At 41.3% G+C, this 19,368-nt stretch overlaps 1 protein-coding gene across 13 annotated transcripts in view; it reads right to left on the minus strand.

Annotated features, from left to right (window-relative positions):
* The window catches only part of nedd4l (NEDD4 like E3 ubiquitin protein ligase), a 49,628-nt gene that overhangs the window by 17,082 nt on the left and 13,178 nt on the right, over nucleotides 1–19,368 (minus strand). For 2 of the 13 annotated variants that reach the window (XM_061061951.1, XM_061061950.1), the window contains exons 6-16: nucleotides 10,610–10,645; nucleotides 9,846–9,896; nucleotides 7,781–7,842; nucleotides 7,315–7,417; nucleotides 6,206–6,360; nucleotides 5,368–5,503; nucleotides 5,092–5,268; nucleotides 4,907–4,984; nucleotides 4,724–4,777; nucleotides 2,850–2,909; nucleotides 701–838 (exon numbers count right to left, since the gene is read on the minus strand). In XM_061061951.1, the coding sequence (XP_060917934.1) occupies nucleotides 701–838; nucleotides 2,850–2,909; nucleotides 4,724–4,777; nucleotides 4,907–4,984; nucleotides 5,092–5,268; nucleotides 5,368–5,503; nucleotides 6,206–6,360; nucleotides 7,315–7,417; nucleotides 7,781–7,842; nucleotides 9,846–9,896; nucleotides 10,610–10,645 (1,050 nt within the window). Of the gene's footprint in view, nucleotides 1–700; nucleotides 850–2,849; nucleotides 2,910–4,723; nucleotides 4,778–4,906; nucleotides 4,985–5,091; nucleotides 5,269–5,367; nucleotides 5,504–6,205; nucleotides 6,361–7,314; nucleotides 7,418–7,780; nucleotides 7,843–9,845; nucleotides 9,897–10,609; nucleotides 10,646–15,346; nucleotides 16,490–19,368 lie in introns of those variants that run through there. The other 11 variants (XM_061061953.1, XM_061061952.1, XM_061061955.1 and 8 more) reach the window with 9 other exon arrangements.

A 19,368-nucleotide genomic window follows, 5' to 3' on the forward strand; every position in this document is an offset into this window, starting at 1 on the left:
AAAGGATCTCATAGGGCCCTACTCATACTAGGAAAAACACACATTAAGAATGAGCCACAGCTATGTTTCCACAGACTGAAGGAATACCATGAAACTATTATGTAACACACTTGGCAGTGTCCTCCTCTTCTGAGAAATAACAAAAACAGATGAGAAGCACAGAATAAGAAAAACTGTGATGAAGGACCAAAGACGAACAGAGTGCTCAGGTAAAAGCAGAAATGAAAGGGTTTGATATCAAAGGAGGAGAGACTTGAGTTATAGACATACACACATTCCCATGTTGCCGTCTCTTCCTGAGCTCAGACTATATGGAGCTGCGTCAGACAGTAAGACAGGGGAAGACAAATGGGAAAAACAGGGTCGAAATGGGAGAAAGGGAGGGAAATATTGGTGGTTGCACTTCAAATGCCAGGGTTTAGAAAGGTGTGACCAAAACAGAGTCACACTCCATCCAGAGTTTCAAACAGAATGCTAGACAAGAGGAGAACCACACAGTTGGAAAAGGCTGGAAAACCAGACAGAGAAAGACAGAAGGAGAGACTTTAAGGTTGCAATGCTGCGTCTCTTTCCGTCATTCTTTAAGGGCTACACAGAGGGAAAAACACAGAAGGAAAAGAGGAGGAGGCCCGACACACAGGCTGAAGTAAAGGTCCAGTCCCATGCATAGAGTGCGGGCCAGCCATCGGACCTGCTGTACCTGCACAATCGGCCTAGTCCAGGTAGTGGTGCGGCTGTTATGGTTGACGAAATAAGTTCTTCCCTTGCCGTCCTTCCTCTCTTCCCATCCAGGAGGCAGGCCGGGGGTGGTCAAGGAGTAAGGGGTGCCCGAGGGAGACTGGCCGAGTTGTAGAGAGAGAGCAAAGCAAAGACAACTAATCAGTACAGGCTGCCATGAGTAGAGACACGTGGAGGGAATCTATTATTTCTTTTGATCAACCTGCGATGGGAAACGATTCAGGGAACATATGACTGTCCTCGGAAGTGGATACAAAGGGATGTTTTCATTTAAATCAAGGTCAGAGTTATTGCCATTTTCCACACCTTTGTAATCATCTAAGACTAAAAACATCAAAGCTAAAAATCATTCCTGTTTTGGCTTGATAAAAAGTAAATGAAACAGTTAAAGAGCAAGATATGAAAACTCTACTGGGACAGTAGGCGACTGTATATGAGGTTAACAAACAGAAACAAAGCACAAGACTCAAGAGCTGAATGTAAATAAACACCACATGGAGGAAAGTAGTAGATCATTGCTCCTGTGTTGAGTGAAATATTAACCATTTGATGAATAAAGATTACTGCAAAATAGTCAACCAAGCAAACATTAACCTTGTGGATAGGTCATAACTGTAGAAAATAATGCTGGCTTTACTCTTCTGAACATTTGAGTGTGTACAAGTTCAAATCAATAAGGCACACTTTACTGACCCTGACTTTACAGAATGAGGTTCCCAACATATGCAGATTTCTGTCTGAATCTAATAAACATGAAGTCTGCGTAGGTTCTCAGTTCTCAGTCTAATAAATATTAACAATAAGTTGTGTAACAAACATTTGTGTGTCACTTTAAAACAGCATTACAATTTGTTTACTCCTTGAAATAAGAAAGTGAGTGTTAGGGTGTCTGGTCATTTTTAGGAGTAACTAGTTCATGTGTATTCTGTGAAGTAAGTTGAAATCAGAGAATATGAGTTTAGCACATTTTCAGGTTAAAGTGTTCCTAAAGCCAGTGTCTGTCTTCAGTCAAAGATCATGTACGAGGTAAGATCCTCCACTTGAGTCTTCCAAAGGTGGACTCAAGTTTTCCACAAATCCAACTGTGTGATAAATCTTCCCTCTCACTGACTGCATTATGTCAGTTTAAGTTGTTGCATTTATTCTGTTTAGCATTCATTTATATCGTGTGGATTTATTAACTAGGGTCCTAAGATTTCAAATAGTTTGTGAAACTTCAGTCTGAAATATTAAGTAATTAACAGCTATTATATCAAAGGGTTAATTTAACAACATTTAAGTAAATGCAGCTATCAGGTCAGACATCCAATATCAAAGGACTGGGATCAGGATCAAGGGCAACAAAAAAAATCCTACTGGACAGATTTTGCTTTTTGACTTTTTAAATCAATGGCATAACCTGACACTGAGGCAAGCTTCAAAATCAACAGAAAATGTGTAGATATGCTTTAAGAGGAACGTTTTCACACCCGCTGATCTATATAAGCACTTCAGTTCTTCATCACATTACCGATTACAGAACTGCATAAAGAAGGATTTGCTTGGATTTATCAGCTGATTGTTTTACAAAAGAAACAAAAGCAAGTATTTTCATTTTTAAAGAATTGCTAACAAAGGCATCTTCTTCCGTTTAAGAAATGATGTTTGCTGGTTTGGCTCAGCTGGTAGAGCAGGCGCCCCGTGTACAGAAGCTACAGTCCTCAACGCACTGGTCCCATGTTGGAACTCACCATTTGGTGCATGTCATCCCCCACATTTTCTGTCATCTTCATTATTATCAAATAAAGACACGCCCCTTCCCCCGAAATAATAAAAAAAACAGTAATAACAACAAAAACCTGTAGGCTGCTTTATTATTTTAAGGCCCTATGACTCGAGTCATATCTGATAAAAGCGCGCGTATGCCGCCTTCCTGGATAACAAAGCTCTATAAATGATAATAGGTATGAATGAGTGGAAGTCGTCATGTGGCTTTCTACCCAAATGTAGGTTTTAACAAAAGGGATTCACAGAACTAGTCAGGGGACACTCTGAGCTGTCCTCTGCGGTTTCTGTGAATTAAAGGGTGTGTGACTGTTGGGATTTAAACCGTTTATAAACTGTGATATTACCATTGACTCCTCACCACCTGAGACTGTCTGAGCTCTTGTTCTTCTGGTCTGGGAACCCTGCTGGTGGTAGACAACAGGGGAAGATGGTCTTTAGTTCACAGTAGGTTTGTGCTTTCTTTGGAAGTAAAGGTGCAGGTCCAGTGAGGAAACACTGATTGGACAAAGGTGGGAATTTATTTTTTAAAGGAGGTGAGGAGTGACAGAAAGGGAGGAGGAGGCTCTTGTGATTGTGGGCCACGGGGGGAAAGTGCAGTGGCGGGAATAGGAAACGAGAAGACATCCACTGAAGCCTTCAAGCTTTACGGTTGAAAGGGGAGCAGGAAGGAGGAAATGTGATTTGAAGAGTGCATTGTGATTGGTTGATGTGATCACACAAATTAAGCTTGAGCTTGATCTTTTGAGCTAACCACCTTTAAAACAAAGACAATCAAATAGTAAGTAATCAAGAGAGATTGATACCCAGAAGTGATCAGAAGTTATCAGAAGTGAATTACTTGGTTGAAGTTCAAAGAAAGTTTAAGGTTTGAATGTCAGAAGAGAGCTGTTAGAACATTTTCAATTGCAGCATAACAAACAGAAGACCGTCAGAAGGCATTGCTTCACAAAGACATAACTGTATGTTCTTCTGCTGTTTCTAAGCTACATAACCTGGTAGACAGATATGAACCATATTACCACCTAAAGGTTGCATCATCACAAACCTCTAAACTACAGCAAAATATTGAACCTGACTGTTTTGATTATGTCTAAACCACAAATGAAATCAAAGTAAATATGTATTAAACCATTTTGACAGATTAAGTCCACATTAAAAAGGTGATGAGGTGATGCTCTTTACTTTAACTATTGCCAACAAATCCCAAGTCAAGACCACTAACGAATAACATACTAAAAAAGTATTGTCCGTATGTTACTAGCCTGATATACAACAGTTTAGTCCTAGTTACCATAGGCCTCCATTGTTCAACAACTATTTAAAACAGAAAACTCCCACTGTTGCACTTGCTTCGGAAAACACTCAAATCAACTTGTTGTGTATAAATCCACAGCTGAAAATAGTCCTACAACAATGCACTTTCTGTCTTTCAGAAAATGACAATACCTAGCTAGTTTGAGATAATAATTGAGATAAAAATAATACAAAGCCTAAGATTTGAAAAATATACACCAACTAACGGATAGTCACATGTTAAGGCGCAAGGAGAAATCTTATAAGCAGTGACCACCAACCACCCACTTCCACATTAAACAGCATCAGGAATAATGTGATCTTTCCTAGATCCACACACTGACACAATTATAGGAGGAAACTGGTCAAACACATGGTTTCCTGTGATGGCTTTTTAATGAGCTAACTGTTGTCCAGGTCCTTATAGATGAGTCATTCAGGGGAAAAGGCTGACATCAGCACCTGTACTTTTCCTCGGCTCGACAATGCCTGGCTCCCTGTTGTGACTCAGCTATGTGACAAACATCTGACTCAGATCTTGTGACAGTGTCTTTGAGCTGAATCTCCACTGATGCTTTGACTCAGGACTCACTGGGGAACGTTTGATCTGATGTGGTGCTGCCCTCAATCTTACTCGCCAAAGATTTTTACTGGAAGGGTCACTCTGCTGGCACACAGCCTAAAGGCGTACATTTCTACAGAACATCAGACAAAGCTGCGAGTGAATCACAAAGAGGACGGAGTAGTAGTGAGGAAGGAGGAGGAGGAGGTGTGGTAATCCTACAGTACCAGGAGGGAAAAAAAAGGAACACTGTGAAATCGAAGAAAGAGCAGGAAGGAAAGGTGAAGAGGAAGCTACTTCTGCAAGTGGAAATTTTAAATCCAAAGAGGAGCAAAGAAGGTTATTAATGAGTGGTACACTTACAGCACTGATACATGCCAACAGAGAGGATGTAAATGAGACACCAAGGCCTGCCTGCTCAAGAAAATCAAGGCACAGTGAAAAGGATGTGCACAATGCTAGTAGTAATGTAACAAGGAAAAGGGAGGAAGTGCGAGAGGAAAGAGAACAGGACTGAGGAAAATGTGGGAGTTAAGAAATATGTACCATAAGAGGAGGAGCCTGGGCCTGATCACTGACACCATCCGTCATGCTCGAGGATCGGAGTCTGTTTGACAGCTGGGTCTGTTAAATAAAAGCAACAAAAATAAAAGCTTAATAGCAACTCTGCATGTGCCTACATTAAGTCATTTATGTTTTGACTATTTCAATATTTCAGTCTCAGGTCTCACCAGAGCAGTGCTGGGGCCTGCCACTTCACCATTCGTTTCTGGAGTGAGTGACAGCCTCAGATTTAAGTCCTCCGAGAACTCCTGGGTGGCAGGTGGCGGTGGGTGTTGTGGCGTTAGCATGGAGGAGGTGCCAGGCAGAGACTCGTTAGGATCTTCTTCTGTGATGAGCTCCCAGGACTGCAGAACCATCAAAAACAATATGTTATCATCTTAATCTGCTGTGGCTCAGTATCTACATGCTGCATGTGTGTGTTTATTCCTCTCGCTCTCTCTTACATTGTCCAGGTCTCTGGTCTCAATGTGCTCGTTCTCAAGGTCTTCACTGATGTGGCGTCTTGAACGGAAAACACGGTGGGCTTCCTGATGGATCTGCCGCTGTTGATTGTCACTCTCAGTCTCTGAAATCACATCCCTGAGGGAGAAGTGTGACAAAAACAGAAGTTATTGTAAACCATAAAATGACCCAAAAAAAAGGACAGATAACATCACATTCAGCAGGGATTACTGATACGTAAATAAAAACCATAAAGTAAAACCCTTGAGTAACACTGGATACACAGTGCAAACTGTTGCTGCTTAAATAAAAAAAATCTAACCCTGTCATGCCTGTTTGTATAGCCAAGAATAAAATAATTCTGCTAAGATGTTTCAAAAATGGCAGTAATGAGCCGACTGACATGTGACATGTGACATGTTTGGTCTACTGTGACCAAGGGATTACTTACAGAATGACACCTAACCTTACAAAGATGTATTTATACTGTAATGTAACATCATGTATACTTTAAGTAGTGTCCTCTGTGCAGTGACACTTCTTAAAACTCACTTATAAAGACTTGCTTTTAGTTGATCTTGTCTTCTTCATTTCATTTCCTTAACATTCAGCATTTCATTTATTGCTTTTATTTCCTCTCTTAAAGCTATGATTTAATGGCTTTTATCTGTTTGTACTGTTTTTATTGCTTTCTTATCCTTTGTTTTTAATGTATGCTTTTACTTCTATGTCAAAGCACTTTGTTGTTAAAGGTGCTATATACAACACAGAGTTTTTTTTACTGCTTTTCATGCTGAACTACTCTTTTATTTGACGTGTAAGGAGAGAGATAAGAAGTACATGTTGGAGGGCCGTTTCCACTGCGTATAGCGGTTGTTGTGGTTGACGTAGTAGGTGCGTCCCAAGTTATCCACCTTCTCCTCCCAGCCCGGGGGCAACGGGGGCAACAACTGCTGGGGTCGCTGTGAGCCTGAGTCTGCAGACTCATCCCATCCCTGAGAGAGACACAGTTCAGATTTTTAACACGAGGCAGCATGAGTAACTCACTGGTAGCTTTGGCCAGAGACCCTGTGGTCATAGATATCCCAGTGAGCTGAGAGCTTGTCAGACACGCATGAACATCAGCAAACAGGGAGAATTCAAGCATGGCAACACATTAAAGATGTGGATTTACTTGTGGCAGGATAGAGCCTTTCAGAGTGCTGTGTTGTGGTTTGAAGTGTTTTTGTTAACATTGACTGGAGTTTGTTTTTGTCTGACAAGCTGCTGGCTGGTCTCGATATCTCCAGCCAAAGCGTCCAAGACTGAGCTAATGCGCATTAATATCACTTCTAGGAATGACAAACCTGAACTGTCCTTCTTGGAAAGTTTGGCAAAGAAGCAACCATGATATAAAACCAGTGAAGCTGGTGTAATAAATTACATTTCAAAGGTCAGCATACAGAGGTAAGAAAAAAAAGAAAAGAAATCCAGACAGTCAAAATAAGTGATTTTTTTATATTGAGAACATGCAGTGAAGGAAAGACCTTTCACTGTCTGAAAATGTATAGCATCTTTCTTGAGCTCAACAAGAAAACCACACTTAAAGACACAAACAAAGAGAGAAGTTATTATTTCACCAAATAACTGGCAGTATTGTAAATGGCTTTTCCATACGCTGACCTGGGAAAGACTTTCACCAGATTCTAAGAGACAGAGAAAAAAAAACAAGAGCCCTCCTCTCTGTCCTTCATCTTAGCAGAAACCACTTGTACTTCTATTTGTCCAAATTGGGAAACTCAGTTGAATTTTTATGCTTAGATCTGTGTTTTTCTTTGTGTGGAAGGAAGTAATAAAAAATAAAAAAGACTCTGGTTTGGCTTCAGTCTCGTGATCGAGATGGTGAAAAGGATGCCGTAGCTACTGCTAGGTCAGCAAGTTAAAACCAACTCGAACTGCCAAGACCTTACCTCAGCCTCCTCCCTCACGTCTCCAGCCTCTTCCTCTGGTCCTCCTTGTTTGGGCAAATAGGCCATCTTCAGACGCAGGTAACCTTTCACCCGGGACTTGTGACTAGAAGGATTACATCAGCAAAAATTGACCCTTTTAAATACAGCACAGAAAAAAACCAGGTGGCTTCAGCGTCAGAGCTCCAAGTAATGCTTAGAGGTACTGGGGAGTTTCCAAACGGGCTATTAGTGCCAGATGGTTTTTCACCTTCAGTGTTCAGCTGACCAGCCCATGAACTTAGTGCTCTGTGGAGATACTGGACCAGTCTACATCGTGTTTAAAACAATAATTAAAGTCACTGTGTGCTAAATGATAGGTCAGGGTATATTATATCTTCTAATGGACACTGTTTAAGCTCAGACTTTGAATTACTGATTTCAAATTTCACAAATCACCACCTGTTTGTCACATTCAACAGAGACTGACCTTCGGGGCCGCAGGAGGAAGTCTTTAAATGTGTAGGGACGCTCCATAGCCGGGTCCTCCGTCTGCAAATTAAGAGGAGGCATGTGTTGACACAAATCAATTGAGCACGCAACAAATACATATATTAGAGAGGTTCAAAATATCAGAGTCATGAGTTAAGAGCACGGCTGAAACCCTCTGCACAGCCAGCGCAGGATCATTATGCAACACCGAGCTTCTCCTGTTACATATTGAACAGCAGGAAAGTCTTTTGAAATTCACTGCAATCTCCCATTGCTCCTTGACAGAGGCAAACCAGTCTATACTGGCTGCTCATCAGAATCTGTTCTGGAAAGTACCACTGAAGCCGACTGTCAGTTTCCACATCGAAAGTAGAAGATACATTTACTTAACAAATTCTATATTTCTTGTTTAATGATGAAGAAGTTAGACTCTCCCTGAGGTCTTTAACATTAAGAATTTATATCAAGTGTTGTGAATATTTCATCCAAATGAAAAGTATTTCGCAAAATGTAGGCAGTCTAATCTGAGACAAATGTAAAACAGGGCTGTGTGAATTTTTTGGCAAATGTTTTCATGCTGTCTGGTGCTTGACATTGTCTGGAAATGGTTTAAAAGCAGAATGAGTGGGATTTATGGCGTGCTGGTTGTAAACAACTTTGAGATTTGGCGCCCTCCTTCTCAACTTTTTATCTTGACTTGAATGCTCACATATGATCTGGTAACATTCAATATTTTTGCAATATTTTATATATGTGTTTATTGTGATTGCTCATAGCCCGGGTACAAACCTGTTGTTGAACATTTGACCAGATATGACCATGCAAAGGCTGCTTTCTTTAACAAATAATTGAATAATATTAAATCATCTATAATAATGTCCACAGGTTCTATTAAAGACTATCATCTGCTCAGCTGTGATACATGTGCAGCAGACTGCTGAGAGTATATGTATAGTATATATTGTAGGCCTATATTGGTAGATATAGTTGGCCAACTACAGCCATATTTTTCAACTTCTAGTGATGTTGAGGAGAGATCATTTTTGGACCAGTCTATTTACACGGTTTCTAAAACCCAGTCTGTCTGCATTTTACTAAACTTTCTTTAGGCATATGCACACTTCAGGTGAGTCAAACATATTGGCCAGAAAACATTAAGTTTAGTATCCAGGAAAAGCTTGGATAGAGAAAAGGACTATGACTCAACAAATGTCCAGTAACTATGAATAAGACTGCAATTCCTACAAAACGTTATTTGGCATAAAATCAATGGACCAAATTCATTCCAGACCCACTTAGAATGCAGATCCCATCATCGACACAACCTCTGCAGTAGCTCATTCATGCCAGCTCAATTTGTTAAATGGCTAAATTAAATTTAAGACAGCATTTACTGCATCAGGACCACTGGCTTCATCGCTCAGCATGACTCAGCTTGCTTTTATCTACTGCCAAACTTCTGGAGCTCTGGGAGCCAAAAAAAAAGGACATTAATAATTAACCCCAACACCTTCTACTGATGTGCTTTTAAGGTTTGCAACCTGGACAGCTCTTCAGAGAGCCACAACCAGTCTAACAGCTCTCAGCTTAGTAGACAGGGTGCTGCTTTAGAGAGGTTTCTATGTCTATTTGTTTTAGTTTCCCACACAAGCCCTAAACTGTAAAAACAGGAGCAAACAAACCTGTTCTCCATGTTTTTGTTTACAACACCTGATATCTCCAAGGAGTTCACAGCTTCCAAGCAAATATACGTGCGTGAATTTGAGGAGTGTAGCTTTTTCCATTGGTTCTGAGGGTCTCACACCCTCAGGAAAGTCACCTCTGTTTACATCTCAGACAGCACGCCTCCAATATCTAACAGAGAGCTGTTTGGTTGCAATAACACCAGTGTGGCTAGCACTTTCTCACACTCAGGAAAGACAGACACACACAAACACACAGACTCTTTGCCTGACATTCACAGAGGTTAATCAGGCAGCGTGAAGTAGATAAGAAACAGCTGAGTATTTAAAACAGCATTATAACAGACCGTCTGGCGTGACACACAGGTGCAAATAACTCACCGGCAAATGGCTGAGCGGAACATCAACCTGGCCCAGGAAATCATCTCTCGTCTAGGAGAGAAAAAACAGGGTCACCTTCAGCAGCTTAATTTTAGAAGTAACAGCTTTTAGAGTGCGTCTTTGGGGAAACCCAAATTTCCAGCAGGGGAGGAGAGGGGAAAAAAACCCACAATGTGAATTAACTTAAGCACCACAAAGTCCAGTAGCCTTTGTGCTCATTTGTTGGATAGAGTGAAAATGACAAAGCTTCCATTTTATGGACAGGCCAATCCAGAAGTAACCTCTAGACTGTTTTTATGAACACATATAGTGATGAAACAATCTCAGCTGGTTGTTTAACAGTAAAATGCAATCATTTTCTTTCAAATCTTACTGAATTTAGCATTCAATATTTGCTTTTTGTTCAGCTAAAAAACTTTTACACTATCTACCAATCAGTACAGATTTCCACAAGTGTCCAAGCAGAATATTCCGACTAGAGTTTCATTTCTGAACCGGCCTGTGGTATCATTTCAGAGGAGAAAAACCCATTAACCCAGCAAGGAAAAATAACATCGACCGCCACCAGATTGAAGCCAAGACAGCTACACAGAGGAAGAGAAGGACAGTGGGAGAACCAGGAAAGGTTTTTGTTTTCAGATTTAAGAGGCCCGTAGATTTGTCCAACCTTTAGTCATAATAATGAAGTCTGAGAGGAAAAGGGGGAAAATGAAAATGACGGTGGAGCGGGCACAGCAGCAGCCCACACTGGGAGCAGTGATTACCTGTGCCAGATGGAAAAGGCCATTCTTGGAAGAAGCCTGTATGTGGGACACAACTGATTTAGATAGCGGGCAATTACTAACAATGATGCTTGTCTGTAGTTATTGGCTTTACAGGAAAAGGCAGCATTGAAAGAATGCACGACATTGTGTTTCCAAATCCCAGTTATAGTCCCTCTGCGAGTTGTCAGGGGATCAACATGACTAAAAGACATTACGTCTTGTCCATTGGAGAGGTGAAGGCAGTATAAAATTTTTGTTTTTTTTACATTTCTCATTTAGTCTTCAAGTTTTAATGTTCAAAAGAAGTATTTATTTTTAGTGGCATCTGTTAAAGTTGATTCACTGCTGCAAAAAAATAATGCAGTCCAAAAAATCTGTATGTTTGGAGACCTGTTGTGGCAAATCGACATTACGTCATTCCCAGTTTGACGATGAAATTCAAACATTTCTGTTTCTGTTTTTTCAAATGTCATCAAGCAAGTTGTTAGGGCTTCCTCAAATCTCATCAAACATTTTTGCAGTGTCAAGTTAGACAGTAAAAACAATTTTAAAAAAGTGCACTGGTTTATTCTGATCATCAGGGGAAAAAAAGCAAATAGACCTGGAATTCAACAGTGAAAGGTTACAAAGAAACGGCAAGTTATTAATCCACAAAAAAACAAAACACTGAATCGGTGTTGACACTTACTCTCACACACGCACACAAATACATGTGAACCCACACACAGTTTAAACAAGCGCTTTATAGATAAAGTTCAGAATTGGACTTTAACCAAGGCGTTAGGCACTCCTGATTTCCTTTTATCACCAATCTTGAACCTTTAAAAAAAAATAGAGGAACTTTAGTTTGTGACCTTTAAACCAGCTAGTGTCAGTGTCCCATGGGACAAATGCACTCATGAGACACATATCTGTTTTTTTCAGTCCTCAACAATAACAAGCATTTTAAGCTGTGGGTATGTGTGAGCAGAGGGATATAATTGCAGAGTCATCAAAGGGTCACAGTTGAGCCTGCAGCTGCCTCTCAGGGCCAGGTTACACTCTGTGTTACTTACAGCCTAAAGGAGGAGGAGGGACCAAGAGCGGTAGATGGTAAGGCTGACGTACGTACATGCACGTTTTGCTTTGAAAGCCATCAGTCTCACATGTTCACTGATCAGCTCCACCTCCTCCTCCTGTCAGAGCGGGTGTCAATGTTTACAATGAAAGGGTATTGTGGCACAGCAATTAGGTTAACTCATAATCCCCTCTCCAAGTTTCAGCAAATAACAACAACATTAAGGTTATGGATTTGCATCTCCATTACAAAAGGGTCTGCCAACTGAATATGTGTTTAAACTGATGACTCGCTTGTCTGAAGTCCAAGATGATTAAAAGAAGTGGGCTTGGCCTATGAATCATGGCGAAAGGAGCAGCTTTAAAGACCAAAACTGCAGATGGTGTTATTAAAAATCTCTCTAATTGTAGCTCCGCTAAGGCTTAAATGATAAGCACATTCTATTTCCGACAAATATTTCACAATAAAAGTCCCCCTGCCTAAGCTGTTAAAATGCTTTTATTATGAAACAGTTATGTCAGGAAATGTGGTGTTTTCAGCAGCAGCTTTACACATCTCTGCAGGAGAGAAACAAAACTTAAAACCATACAGATTCAGTTACAAGCTGCTAGGACCTAAACGCACAGTGACTTTTAAAAAAGCAATCCTTTAAGACAGAAATAAAGTAGAGAGATAGAGTGAAGAATTGACAATTCAAACTATAGTTGTACTGAACTGCCATGAATCTACAGGGGGAAGTGGTAACAGACTGAGAGTTTGTCATATATAGAGCAACCTGGAACATGTCCAGTCTGGCAGTGAAGTGTGAAAAGGTTGTCCCACCTACTCAACAGTCTCTGTGCTGACACAACTGAATTGCAATGCCATGCAACCCTGAGAGATCAGAGCTGACAGAGAAAAGCCCTTTGCAACAATAGCAATATGAATCCCTCTCACATGCTTCTGGACCAAAATAAAAGGAGACCCCCGCCCCCGAACTGTCCATCCACAATCCTGTCTCAGGTAAATATAGAAAACCCAGTGGCCTGCAAGAGCTCTTTGTGAATGGCAACTGGGGGGCGCCGAACGAGGGCATGGCACTGTGGCATAGCTGTCTGCACGTAGTCTAGCTGGAACACATACAAAACACACACTCGTAGTATCCCATGCAGGGCTTTAAAAAGGGGCACTACAACGTCAGGCTACCAGTTGGGGAAGACCTGTCATTATGGTCTAAATGAGGATTTCCTTGTTGCATGAGAAACAGAGTGCCCGAGGGTAACACTAAACCACGTGTTTCAAAAAAGGGAATGGAGGAGGTGTTTAAAATGCATTCTAGTATGGCCTAAGTGCTGTCAGAAATATGACTAAAAATATAAAAAAAGCACTGGAGTCGAATTTAATAAAATTACAGGTGCCCCCTTTCTTAGTTTATTATTACTCATCAAATCCGCCGTCTTTCCTTGACGTTTGACTAACGTGTTGAGTGCATTTCCTTCTCCTTAAGACATTTGTTAACTTGCTAGCAGTTAACATGCCTTTCTTAGCGCGTTGCTGTGTATTTTGGCACCTTATAGCCACATGTCTATCAGTAGAACAACTTTAAACAACTGGCAGGATTGTATAGTGGGTCAAGTACTTTGTGCGCAACACCAACAAATCAAGGACCCGTAAATAAAATAACTGCTGCAACTTTAAGATGAAAATTTCTCAGGGCATTTTGATTCCTTATAATTCATGGGTTCAGAAGTGGTTCACTGTCTGGTGGGTAGGGACTGTGAATGTTCACTACTAGCCAACTAAACGGTTAAACATTATCCCCCCCTGCCCATCAGTGCGAGAATTACTAGTCGATTAAACTAACTATTACTTATTCTTTTTTTAAATTCAGGCCTGCAATGCCGGTTAAATGTTGTTTCTTGGCAGCCACTAGCTTGGGCTGTAGCTCCAATTAATATCTATTGCAATACTGCCATAATGCTCTACTACCTAGATGTAATCCAGACCAGTGGAAAGATGGCATCGTGGAGCGGTTTGGCAATATTTTGATCTAGAAAGTGGAGATAAAGCTGTAGGCTGTGTCAGGTTACACTGCCATATTGACCAGAGCAATGTGTAACCAGCATAGGCATGTCGAGGTTAACCTGAAAGTACAACCTGAGGCTGGGCGTGCTAGCATTGCTAATGTTAGCGACAGTCAGCAAACTTCTTTGACATTGTCTACCTGCAGACGCTATGATCCCATGTGTGTTTTCTTGACTTTACATTCACCTGTCTAAATTACAATTCACATTTAATAGACTTTGAAATAAATTGCCTGGAAACATCCCAAGTAGGGAGGTTGCAAGAATAATCCAAGTAGTCATGAGATGATAAAAAACAGAATAAGAAGCAGACAAAAATACTGCTATAACATTCAAACTCACATTGGATGAGTGAAAACTTTATCTTTGGGGAACTGGCATGCATAGAACCCTTTTACCTCTTCTTGCAAAAAGACATTACATCATTTGCAGTAGTCACAAGCCAAAAAGATGAGAACCATGAGTGTTCAGGTTGTACAAGTTCAAAAAAGTGCGAGGAAGGCAGAAGATTCAAGTTTATGTTTTCGAGATTCACGGTCAACTCCTGGAATCAACTTTTTAAAGAGATGCCAAAAGGAGTAATTATTATATGATAAATGTCAACAAGATCTTACCTTTATTTACAGCTGAGGTACAAAATTTACAGCTGTTGAAAGACACACGCTCTAAAGTAATAGAAGAAGCTTGTGCATGATGAATTAGGTAATATGATACCCTTATTATATAAATTAATCCTTAAAATTAGTTTTGCTTACAATGGTTGAGCTACACTAGAATGGGAAAGAAAGCTAAAACATAACACTTCAGGCTTTTAAGAAAAGCAGGTTTTGATAGTTATTAACCTTCTTTGTCCTCCTTTTGGACGTAACAACATCTTAGTTCTTAATCACTCTTGGAGCAGCTGCGAGGATATGGATCCATACCAGCCTAGAGCCAAAGAAGACATGCCGCCTGCCCGCTCTCAAAATCAACAACCACACTCAAAACAGACTAAAGATAGAAACAGCCAACTCTCAAAGAGCACTGGCTGCAGTTGAGGGTATTACCAAACTTAAGTGTCACATTTCCGTGGAACAGAAGGCAACAAGTGCACAGGGAGAAATGATCCATTCACCCTGTTCCTGTTTTCCTTTGGTGACTGACTGAATTGGCCGTTGTGTGTAACATTTCAAATGCCTGTGGTCGCAAAGTGAAAGAAGCCAGTGTGTGACTTAGCTCCTGAGCCATGTCTGTGCTTTTCACCTCCCAAAATGTTACCACACTCTTCCTGCATCGTGTATATCTCTCATCTATGCCGGATTTATAGAGTGAAATGGATCATATTTGCAAATGCACAAACTGGATGTGATACATTTAAGACATCCAACAATTGCATAATTTAGGAAGCAAAAATTCCCTCTGGTTCTTGTTTTTTTATTGTCATGGCCCTTTTTCTGGCTACACTACGTAAAAGCTATCATATGTTTTACTAAATGTTGTATAAGTCTTTGTTGTTACAACTAATCATCTGGCAATTTGTTATTGGGATATTTAATTGTAATATTTGCATAAAATCCATTTCAAATACTTTTACCAAACCACCAAGAAGTCTTACTGCCTTTTTAAAATAATGTTTACCTTGGGATTATTCCTTGTCGAATCATTGCCAAGACTCACATCCTGATCTGCAGCTCCGCCTGGGGTAAAATATATCTTGAAATGAGGCTGCCTTCTGGAAACATCCCTACTGATTTTGAAAGTACAGCCATTAGATTGGTTTCTTGCTTCCATTCTCTGTGTGCCCACGTCTGTTTGGTTTTCATCCACAGTTTGAATTCTGGGGAAACGCACCACACGGCTACCTCTTGAGCTGGTGACGCCGAGATCTGGGCATTCATCTTGGGAGGAAGAAGTCTGTTCCCTGTCCTGGCTTTCATCATGGTTCTGATTTTGCTGCAGCTGAAACACTAGTCTCTGTGTTCCTCCATTAACAACAGAGAACTGGTCCATGCTCGGCTGATGGACGGACCAGCTGGTACCACCATAAGGGAGGATTCTGAATTGCTGAACATCAGAACCGTCTTGAGAATTCCTTCGTATACAAATTCCCCCGACACTGATACCAGGTTGGCCTCTGCCATGCATAAAAGTTCCATTGGAACCAATACTAAAGACCCTGCGTTTGGGAAGGTTTGGTTCTGACAGAAAAGTTTGTGAGTTTAGTGTATCTGGTTCATAGTATGGAGGAGGTGGATGTCTGGGAACATCTTCTTGAAGCTGGGTTTCGGAATAGGCAGGCGCTGGTCCTGGGGGAGAATAACAGGGTGGCGGAACGTCATCAGCAGGACCTCGGGTTTCTCCATTACTAGATCCATTTGAGCGTTGGAGGGAGATGTGCATGGAGGAGCTCTTTGTAAGCCGTGGCTCAGCATAGGCGGCGAGCTGGGGTATGAACATGGAGGAGCTGCGTTTAAGCAAAGGTTCTGATCGCAAACAGAACTGATTTTGTTGGACTTGCTGGGCAGCTGGCTCCTGAGAAGGCCTCAGTTCCGAAGGTGGATGCGTATAAAGCTCTGCGACCACATCATTGTCTCCCTGCTGCTCCTCTAAGTCCCCTTCCAGAATCTCAGGCGCTGTATTACTGCGGCCTGAGGCGAAGTACAAACGCAGACGTTGTGCCATTTTCACCTCACGTCCTACAGCTCCCGTTCACTCTCACTTTCTCTCTGACTGGCTGTTTGGTTCTCTCCTCAGGCTCCAGTCTCACTCTCTTAGTGTCGCCCACTTCTCTCCTTTGGCTGGCTGGATGACTGATCCCCCCCTTTTTTTTCTTCCACTTTCCCCCTCCCACCTTCTCTCAGTCTAGTCCACAACTTTCCTTCCCTCAGTAAACTGTTTGGAGGAAACAAGTCACACCACAAAATCTCCACTGCTGCTGAAAAAGAGCTGACAACTTTTCACTGCTCACTCAGAGTGGAAGCTACAAAAAGAAAAGGGTGAGGGGGAAAGAATAAAAAAGAGAGACAGATCCCTGTATGCCAGACTCTTAGCACTAGCGACAGACAGCAGAAATAGACTGAGCCTAGTGACGGCCAGCATTCCTTACATGATAGGATAAGAGCTGCTGGCGCTCCTGGTTTCCGAGGTGACAGTGGGTGGCTTGTCAGTCATGTGACTACAGATGGCCACCCCACCTCCTATTGCAACCCCATGCTGCCCTCAAGTGCCAACTTCCCCCCCCAAACACATACTGTACTACTCACCAATGTCTTTAACATCCAACCATTCCCCATCCTCAACACCTCTGATTAATGTCCTTGCGGTTTTATAGCCCTCTAAATTACCTTAAACTGTGATCTCAACATCTATCTTTATATCTTTATTTGTGTAGCGCCAATTCATAACAAATGTTATCTCAACACACCTTGCAAAAAAGAACAGTTCTAAACCGTACCCTTTGTTATATAATTTACAGAGCATCTGAGTAAAGTTTTTTAAAAAGCTTTATCAGAACATCACTGTTTGAACACTGAGCCAACCACACAAATACAGGAACATGTTCTGCCCCACTTGCATCGCAAAACAAGAGAGCATTGGACACCATTGCCATATGAAACTACCTTTAAATGCCATTCTTGTATAATAAGATTTCCAGATATAACTTGTGGCAAATTCTGTGCATATGGAAGGCAGGAAGGTAAGGTCCCTTGTTTTTTTAGAGACTTTGATTTATTGATTGCTGTTTGTAAAGAGAAATTCCACAAATAACAAACTCATTCTAAAATAATACTCTAAATTTAATGTAACGGCTTAACCACAATATCGACCATTCTGTGGTTGCTGGGAAACCCACAATGGTCCCCCAGGAGAATGAGAAAGAATAAGAGAGAGAATTCATAAAAGAAACAGGTCCGTAAATCTGTTGTGTGAAAACACACAAAATCACATCCACCTCCATATCCAACTTATACAATGGTAGTCAAAACAAGAATTGAAGATTGACAGACTAACAAATCTGGAAGACAAATTAAGCCTGGGTTCTTCTTGTACTTTGGAGACATAAAAAGCAGAATAAAGAAGTTGTTCTAAAAATAGACCATCAAAAAAAGGCAGCAGCAGAGTGAAGAACAAAAAGCTGACAGATTGCAGCTTCGATAGGGTGAAGAGCATGGCCCTCTCTGGGGAAAGATAGCCAAGATTTTTTTTCCCAAACGGAATAGACTAGGCTGTCTCCAACAGACAGCCGAACAGTTATCTGTCTGGTGGTTTTTATAGGCCACTCTGTTTGCATCCAAAAACAGCCCGAGCTACGACTCAGCTGAGATCATAGTCTGCAAGGCTGAATGAAGAAATTATGACGCTTAAGCACTTGTACTGCAATATTTGGCTACAATTCAAGGCAAAGAAGAAGGACGCAATTTCACAACAGAATGTACATGCATGTCAGTACACTGCTAGATAGCAGTGAATCATATATTGATCAGCATATCTTAATTGCGATTTATGGCTTCTTTAATCTCAGGCATGAGTCGATAAATAAGCGGCCAGCCTCAAGGCCCAGAACTGTCAAAAACCCTCTGATACTTTGACCTTTTAGGGTGCAGTCCCATGGACAATCCGTACTGTTCCCAAGCATGTTTGAACCCAAAGTCCAGTTCGTTTGACTAGTGCGAGTGCGCCATATTGTGTTCAGGCACAGTACACTTTCTTGGCCTTGGCACGGTTGGAAGAGGTGGGTTCATGCACCAGCACAAGCACAGGAACACAACGTCGACATGAAATAAAATCAACCCCCGTTTTGCATAACTGAGAAATCCAGGAATGTTAACAGGGTCTTGTGATCTGACAAAAATGACTCAACATTTGCCACAAAGTCGGTAATGTTGCCGTCATGTTCTCTGGGTTGTTCTCCATTGTTAGAGAAAAATCACTACAGTCTATAGCCAAACTTTTAAGGTGGAGTGGAGGGTTTTCTTTCATGTTACTCAGTGAATTAATTTACATCGTAAATCATTCAAGCCACGTAAAATATCAAAATGATAACTGAGAATTTGTATTGTTTTAAATGTCTCTCTCGCATAACATACACTTTAGTGATGATCTAATCTAGAAGTGATCTAAAAAGTGTATATGAATTTCAATTGGATTATGCAAACTGCCAATATTCTATTTCCTCACACTTGGAGAGTAAAGTCCTGGAGCACACCAGTACTACACGTATGTGATGACTGATGACATGTGTACAGAGGCAACCGTGCTAAGGACCGGTTGGGCCTGTAGCTGTGTGAGTGCATGACAGCAGGGGAATGGGGTGGAGGAACAATCGTGCTTCAGCACAGTACATAGCAACTTGGCCGAGTGCGAGTGCGCCCTTAGAGCGCTATCACCCAAAAAAATGTGTTCCTACTCCCATGACTGATTTGACCTATGGTTCTGGCCTCAGTGCGTCACCTTATCTGTGTCAAAAAGCAGGCTGACAGCCAAGCTACTGATGGTTCACCACAGTGGAGCTGAAAAGAAAAAGGACAAAAACCAAGAAATGAAGCTGCTCCATTGTGGACCACAGGGCATTAAGGAGACAGGCAATATTGACTGGAGGCACAGAAACATCCAATAGGATAAAAGACTAGAACATGAAGAAGCCATGGCTTGGCAGGGTA

This window comes from Labrus mixtus, chromosome 17 (genome assembly GCF_963584025.1).
Source record: "Labrus mixtus chromosome 17, fLabMix1.1, whole genome shotgun sequence".
NCBI lineage: Eukaryota > Metazoa > Chordata > Actinopteri > Labriformes > Labridae > Labrus > Labrus mixtus.